The sequence below is a fragment of the Cryptotermes secundus genome, unplaced genomic scaffold (assembly GCF_002891405.2).
Source record: "Cryptotermes secundus unplaced genomic scaffold, Csec_1.0 scaffold603, whole genome shotgun sequence".
Taxonomy (NCBI): Eukaryota; Metazoa; Arthropoda; class Insecta; order Blattodea; family Kalotermitidae; genus Cryptotermes; species Cryptotermes secundus.
Genome location: NW_019721770.1, coordinates 1,091,152 through 1,099,652, shown reverse-complemented (window position 1 = coordinate 1,099,652; position 8,501 = coordinate 1,091,152). Strand labels below are relative to the sequence as shown.

The 8,501-nt window shown below is 40.0% G+C and overlaps 1 protein-coding gene across 1 annotated transcript in view; it reads right to left on the bottom strand.

Annotated features, from left to right (window-relative positions):
• Positions 1–5,946: 5,946 nt before the first annotated feature.
• The window catches only part of LOC111875733 (larval cuticle protein 2), a 7,460-nt gene continuing 4,905 nt past the window's right edge, over positions 5,947–8,501 (bottom strand). The window contains exon 2 of the mRNA XM_023872215.1: positions 5,947–6,612. Within this exon, the coding sequence (XP_023727983.1) occupies positions 6,037–6,612 (576 nt within the window). The 3' untranslated portion in view covers positions 5,947–6,036. The remainder of the gene's footprint in view (positions 6,613–8,501) is intronic.

Here is an 8,501-nt window from a genome sequence, read left to right as displayed (position 1 = left end):
TTGTGAAAACGTGAATTGGGAAGAATTGGCTTGGTACAGGTTTTGTGGAATCATTAACTGTCATCAGGTTTCCTACTGATCAGTTCAGTAATTCTGAGATGTTCCAGGGGCGCACAGCACCATGGATTTGTGTTGCCTATGAGCCTAGGAGCCGCGATAACGTAGTCGGTATAGCGACTGACTACGGGCTGGACGACTGAGGGGTGGGAGTTCGCGTCCTTGTAGGGTCAAGAATTTTCTCTTCTCCATGTCAGCCTGACCGTCTCTGGGGACCACCCAACCTCCTATCCAATGGATACCGTGGGCTCTTTCCCTGGAGGTAAAGCGGCCGTGACGTGAAACTGACCACTCACTTCCAGCTAGTGCCGAGGTACATAGAATGTGGGTCAGTACGTCCACTCCCCCATACACCTTCATGGCGTAGTGCTTAATTAGTTAAGCACAGAGGCAATTTTATCTTTGCCTTTATGGGCCTGTGAACGCAACACAATTATCCTTCTTAGAGTTAACGTTTACAAGAAACTTATTATATAAATAACGTATTGAAATAATATCAACATTTCACGCTATGCTACCTGCTTTGAGCCTACTTCCTGAAAAATAAAATCAGGCTAAAGAGATCGCCTTTCTGTTTGTATTTATGTATCATCCCTTACTGTTGCTACGCAATGGCTCGGTGAACATTTTCCCGCTGCAACCAATACACACACAACAATAGAATTGTTACATCTGCCATTTTCTATGCGGCCGATGTGTCAAAGGAAAGTAGACGATTAATTGTTCACAGAACATCTTGTTATATCAGTATTTGCATAAACCTAAAACCTAAACATAAACCTTCATTGCGTGGTGCTTAATTAATTAAGCACAAGGACAACTCCACCTTTGTATTTTACCCTTCTCCTTTAGGTAGGCACGCGGTAGCGTAGTTGGTTGAGGCACTATGCTACAAGCCGGAAGGTCGCGGGTTCGATTCCCGATGAGGTGGATATTTTCAATTTAACTAATCCCTTCCAGCCGCACTATTCTTGTTGTCCCCTCATATCTGTAAGTTTCGCCGGTGCGTAAGGCTGACAACCTTACTGCCATCTGTGAGCCGATGGTCTAGATATGTGGGATCCTCGACGTTTCACAATCCTATGAGCCTCCACGAACTGTTACAGGGTTAACTCTACTTTTTTATACCATTGTAAATATTTAAACAAAGTGCGAGGGTCTATAATCTGTAAGTCAGTGCAGCGAGACATGTGAAGGTTAATTTTGCAAAAATACATATAACTTTCCGGTTTGTTTGACGACATAATCAATTGCTCAGATTATACAGGGTCAAATGATAGGAGGATTACTGCAAGTGGATATGTTCTGAAACGGATTGATCGCGGCCTTCTTTGAGGCATGATCCCGACACTCTCCTGCAGTCACACAATATCCCGGCCAGGAGAGCCGAGATTTGAGCCAGGAACCTCGCGAACACGAAACGGGATTGCTACCCACTCAACAGTGACGTTTTTTGAAATAATATATTCGCATTTAGAGACATTGAACAAAACAAACAAAACAAACTCCGTGGCCTGTAGTCCGCAAGTGAACTATACCGACCGAATGACCACCGCTTTTTGACGAAGTTAGTGCCAATTTTAGAGGATAGAGGGTATCACGTGGTCAGCGCAAGGAATCCCCACGGCCGTTAATCTCGGTTTACTAGACCGGAGCCACTATTTCCTTGAAGTAGCTCCTCAGTTATCCTCACGAGGCTGATTGGACCCCGTTCCAGACCCACTAATTCTCAGAAAATCTGAGAGCGTCGGATGTCGAACCCGGACCTCTAGATCTGTAGCCAGGAACTCTGACCACTAGACCACAGAGGCGGCAGAGAAATTGAATGTCAGTGCTAAAAAGTTATACAAATAATAAATATAGCATTTGAAAAAAATTTCTTTACTGATGCACGCATTCTCAAGCTTCTAATATTTGATTCGAATAAAGTAGGCCCGGTATTCTTTTATATCAAAATTAAGAAGTAGTTTGTGCCAGATATCGAATCCTGACTTCCTATTAGTTGTGTAAAATACTTTGAATTAATGTATAAGCCCAGATGGAAGGTGACTTCCTGTTTTCCCAATTAGCAAATAGGAAAAACATTTGTTTGACAAAAAAAAGAATGCATCATTTAGCTGTAAGTGAGTTCAGTAAAAACTATACCGCTAAGAAATAATACATTCTAAATTTAACACCTTAAATCTAATTATAGGTATTTTCACAAATAGAATTATCAATTATAACTCCTCATTATCATTTTCATATTTATTCTTAAGGACCCGAAAATAAGGCTACCCTTGAAGAAAGACATCTTCTGGGATGTGGCGCAGTATAGAAATTGTGTTAACCGACGTTTCGGAGGAACGCATCGCGTCCATCTTCAGGGTAGAAGACAAGAAGAAATCCGCTAGCTAACCAGCTAGAGCAGGTGCAACAGCAGGTCGGTTCACACAAGATCTACACGGCGCCACATCCCAGAAGACGGCTTTCTTCATAGTCACCGCCGTGAAAACCTCAAATCTTACATAGGCAGTGATCTAAGAAGCAGTGATATAAAAGCTCTCATATTGGAGCTAATACACTATTTGGCCTTTACAACAAGGCTACCAACATTCCCCCACTTATTCAGTGTACAAGTATGTCTACCATTTGTTTAAACTTTTGGATACAGAAGTGTCCGATTTCATTCAATCCTCTGCTTCGCATTCGAGGAAGGAATATAAATTGGCCTTAGTCTGTCATTAAAGAACACGTTCAAAGCTTTCTTCAGGGTTGTCTACATCTGCAGCTTAGCGACTTCCGCCACGCCCTGAACACTCATATGCCTCAGGGGGTCGTGGGTTCAAGTCCATGAGTTATCTCAAGGTCTCCTTCAGGTAACAGCAACTCTCTCTTGCTCCGCTTTGGGTGTGGTTATTTTTGCTGATTTTGTTTTTCGTCTTAATTCAAATAGAGACTGAACACCTTTTTGCTATATGCCCGTCACTCTGAGCCACGAGGCACATCTATGAATGACTTCGGTGCCTGACCCTGTGCTGCAAATTGGCCTCATCCGGTTTAATATTAGCCGCAGTGCATTTATGTGTTTTGGATGATTTTCACAATAAACGACCGTTATGTCTCCAAATGGAGTAACATCGTGTTTCCTGTAAAATAGGAACTAAATTTACTAATATTAGTGAGATGAAATATTCAAATTAAATCAACAAAGCCTGCGAAAATATAGACCCTATTTTTTTTTTCATTTTCTTTGAAAATTACAGGTGAACTACTTGTGTCTAACGGCTCATCAGCTAAAACTGAACATATCTATGTCAAGATGAACGTAAGAGAGGGAATGAAGGAAGTTTTGCTGAAGCAGAACTTCAGCATGGAAGGAACTCATAAATTTCATTTCATTTCTGCCGGAAGAAACGCCTCTTCAATTTCGGATCAGCGAGTGTACGATGACTAAGGATATTACCTTCAAACTGACCAACGCCAGTTCCCCTCAAATTCCTCACAGTTTATAACTATTAATAATTGAAAGGTACGTGATTAGTTCTATTATACAAATATTTTGTTCTATATTTTCCATTGTCTGACGTTTGTTGGATTCTCACGACGTTTCGAGAAACTCATTTATTTTTATTTTCTTGTAATAGGCTGTCGTAGTATAACAGATTTATTATTACGCCTATTATTTTAATATTAGTGGCTACATTTGAAAACGTGATACGCGACTTTTATTTCATACCTGAATAGGATTTAAAACCTTCTAAGTTTATGAGACAAAGCAAGGCCAAGGCTCGAATCCGACTGTAACACCAATGAACAATGATCCTGTAACTTGCTTTGTGAATATCATGTTGCAAAATGACCGAGATGTATTTATATATCAGTTAATGCAGAACGGATCAATGAACAAAAAATGTTCAAGTACGTTCTTTAAACTTTCGTAATAACAGTAAACATTTTCGAAGAGTGAAACTCCAGTATCTTCTGTCTATAACACAGCGTTGGTCATAAGATAACCTAACCCTGCTCTTTTTTTATCTAAATAAATCGTGAAAAATATTCTATGATTAGAAAAGGCCAGTGATTATATCGGACTGTGACTTCTGCCTGATCATTTGTTATTTTAAAGAACTGCATGTTATGAGCTCTCCCTGTAAGTCTGAGAGTGCTCAACTGCCCAAGGAAACCTCGGCCTGTACGGAATCCAATAGTTAATGTATGTCTCAACCTGCACATTTAAAAATTATTCCGTTTGACTTAATTGTGAACCAATTGAATCCATTTCACACATTCACAACATTTTTCCTCGAAGATTTACGCCAAATTCCCTCATATGACCTCCATCTCTGATTTCATCGGACCAGAATTTTGTACAAGTATGAGGTACATATATTGCCCCATTCATGTAAAATATTCCACCAACCTGTCCATCCCTAATCGTCCTAATGACATTTAGTTAAAGAGTAACCGTTCCTGAAGTAGTCATTTCACTGAGTGATTAATTTATAACTGCAATCTAGTATTAAACACCGTATTCTTCATCTCAGTGGACATAAAGCATAAAAGACTGTTCGCAAATTATGCTGGAATTGTCCTCAATACATATATCGGTCCTCTTGACTATGTTATGAGAGACTCATGTAAGCTTGTAAGCCTTGGTGCTATAATCATAAGGCGCTGATTGCAGAAACTGTAATTATCTCAGCAATGTATTCTTTAACAGGAACTGTTTACTGCAATTGAAGACAGACTTGAATTCCTTCGGAAGCGAATGATCGTGTTTCTATTCAAGGTCCTGAGTTTTGAGTGTCGTCATAATTATTGACCTCGTGATCACAGAGAGAGGCCACGGCAAGCCCCATGCCTGTTCACACCACAAGATTACAAGCCTCAGCATCCTTTTCGTCCAAAGTCACTGCATTTCAGACTGGTCCATTTCTATGGGACAGGGGACACTTGTAGAGTGTTATGCCTAATCGATCTGAACACTCGGAATGCAACATCAGATTACAAATTAATTTGCAAATGTAATGAAAGTAATTATTATTATTAAATATTTCACGTTAAAGGATGAACACAGCAAATTGCTGAGAATGTTTGTACCTAAGAGAGAGGAAATAATGGCACTGAAGGAAGCTACATAAAGAGGAGTTTCAACCTTTTACTCTTCTCCAGATATTATTAGGGATTCAATGAAGGACAACACACATGAGAGAACTCAGAAATGCGTACAAAATTTTGGTCAGGAACATGAAGGTATGAGACCACTTGGAAGACGTAGTCGTAACTGAGAGGATAATATTGAAATGAGAACTGAAGAAATGGTTTCGCAGTTTCAAGATAGGATTCAATGGTGAGCTCTTGTGGATGTGGCAATGAACTTCCGGCTTCCAATAATAACAAGGAATTTCTTAAATCTTTGATCTACCATTGACTTTACGAGAAGGATTATGTTAGTTAGTTAGTTAGTTAACTATTCATTTAGATCGTAAGATCGAAACTTCACTGGAGACTCTGGGAGACCAGGAGGCTTAATGCAATGAAGGAAGAATAAAGACTAAGTCCAGTTACAGGCGTTTGTTAATGGATTGTAGCTTATTCAGCTGATGAATGGATTTTATGCTTTTATGGAACCCGAAGCTGCAGATGCGCATTGGGTTGGAGGCTTTCCTGACCCGGCTCAGTACAGTGTGCATCTTCGTACGTTTCACTAAAATGAACGCTAATCTAAGCCTGGGTTTCATGCAACTATGTTTCTCAATGAAACTTTCTTCTGATTTATTACTTCGTACTGCATATCCTGGACATCTCATCTCCATAAAAATGTTAAGAAAAACGCATCTTACAAACTTTCACGCTGTGTTATTCCTTCCTCCCGTTAGACAGGTAACAATGATTATAACATTAAGATATGTAAAAAAAGGAACAAAAATATTTATTTTAACACAAATACATACACATCAATGGCACACTAGACACTACGTTAGTAAGGATGTTAATTTAGCTTTTGTTGAAACTGTAACTAAAACCATCGGGTGTCCTGTTCAGATTAAGTTTTCCTGGAGGAAAAAATCTATGAGGTGGAGGTGTCGTGGGATTGTACTGGGGGATGGAGTTCTGTTGGGGCTGATAATTATATTGTGGCTGGGGATTGTATTGAGGCTGAGGGTTATACTGTGGCTGAGGGTTGTACTGTGGTTGTGGGGGAGGGTTGTACTGGTGTTGTGGCTGGTACTGTGACGGAGGATTGTACTGGGGTTGAGGCTGGTACTGTGGCTGAGGTGCCACTGGCGCAGGTGCTACGGGCAAATGGGCGCCACTGGCCCGGAACCCGTCCTTGCCCGCTGTGTAAGTGACAGTCCTGCGCTGGCCGCTAGGGTCCACATAGCTGTAAGATCCATGACGGTTACCGTTAACATCTGACTCTTCCTTGAACTCCACGCCGTCTTCCTGAGAGTAGGCTGCACCAAAGGTACCATCCCCGGCCAAGTAACGTTGTTCGCTCAGAATGGCAGCCGTCTGAGGGGAATCACGGTATTGCGCCAATGACAGGACTGCTAGCGCCAACAGCACAACCTGCAGAGGAAGCGTTCGTAAGCTCAGGCTGGGTGTGAGAGCAACTGTCAGCGTTATTCGCGCCTGGTGAAGGCTAGATGCAAGCATAAAGGCATGGGCAATATAATGCTAGCGTCACAACGCCCGGTGCAAAACAATTTTGTAAAGGAAACTTTGCTAACCGATTTATGATTATCAGAATGTTAGTGTGTTCTGGAAGATAAACCAAATTCCAGAAGACCAGCGTAAAGGCGTTACCTAGTTCCAGGGTGACCGAATGATGGAGGTGCCGAATTCATGGCCATGACCTAACCTAATTCCAGAAGAAGTGAGTAATAGCAATAACTGGTTTCAGACGAATCTGGTTGTCATACTGCTAGATCCAAAACAATCTATTCGGGGGAATGCCTAATTCCGTATTAACTTGCTCATGGCTGTGTCTGAGCCTAATCCAGATGAATCCATTGATAACAATACAACCGTTATACTTCACTCGTCTTGAAGGAAATGCGATTTCCTAATTTTAGATTATTGTAAGTTACATTAACCTACTTTTTATTCTTACCTTTGGTTATGTTGTTTATTGTACTGACATTTCATAAGTAATTCAATAGACCAATTTTAATTCCTTCCATCTAAACACTGAATGTGTTACACGAAAGATTATTTGAAAGGAAGGGGTGCCTATTTTAAGGTGCCATTTAATTACTTTTGTAAAAGTTAATGGGAATTGGTTAAGATTAAACCTAAACAAGTACCTTGTAGTCACTCAGATATCTTGTTTAGGAATCTTCATTATTTAAAGATATTAAACATTTTGTATCCCTCTCTATGAGCTATTCATCTAGACACGACACCTTCCACAACGAAATCAACCTACAAGAGAAAGCAAAAACATAAATACGCACGACGCCCATATATCAAATGTAACACGTAATTCTAAAAACCAACACAAGCCCAAAGTTTCAGGTCACGCAAGAGAAGACCTCTTCTGCTGTGATCAAAAACCGACACTATTTAATAACACCATACACGACAACAAATGAATTTAGTGTTTAATATCTTAGCATATAATTTATACGTTGTCATTGAAGAGAAAATGCTTCTGCAGTGATCCAGGAATAAACATCATTTAATAACTTCACAAGAAATTAAATATTTTATTATTTTAATTCTGTTTTATACATACGTTTGCATTAAACTGACAAATAAAACGTATCACCTCCCCAGTTGTAAACACTGGCCAATGTAGGGGGAAATAAAAGCGAAGAAGAGAGAGTAAATATTTTTCACGCGACCCCCACTTCCCGTTGCGCCATCCACGTCACAATATATAAAGTTTCTGCACGAATCCTGGTGACGGAATCAATAATAATTTGAAGAAAGCAGTCTTCTGGGATGTGGCACCATGTAGATGTGGTGTTAACCGACGTTTCGGAGGAACGTATCGCCTCCATTTTCAGGGCAGAAGGAAAAATAAGAAATCCGCAAGCGAAGAGACCGCGAGAACCGCTACAAGCAGTCTGCTATTGCAAGACAGTACATAAGTTGCGTACGCAGGTACATATATCCATAGCTCAGTCAACGCTGTTATTCTTATGTTCATGATATATAAACACTTCTGCGATGTTACTGACTGGACGGAACATCAGATACGTAGTGGACATGTGACATGTCGCAGAAAAAATATGAGATTCTTTAAGAGCAACAACCTTTATGTGAAAAATTAGTATTAGGCTACATAAATCAGAAAACAGCTTCTGATATTATGTAATGTGATATATGCAGTACTCTGAAATTTGTAACAACAGACTTAAAATGCAATATGTGAACATAAGGCCAATGGAGTGTTCAAAACAGCAAGGACACCTTTCAATAAATAAATAAATAAATAAATAAATAAATAAATA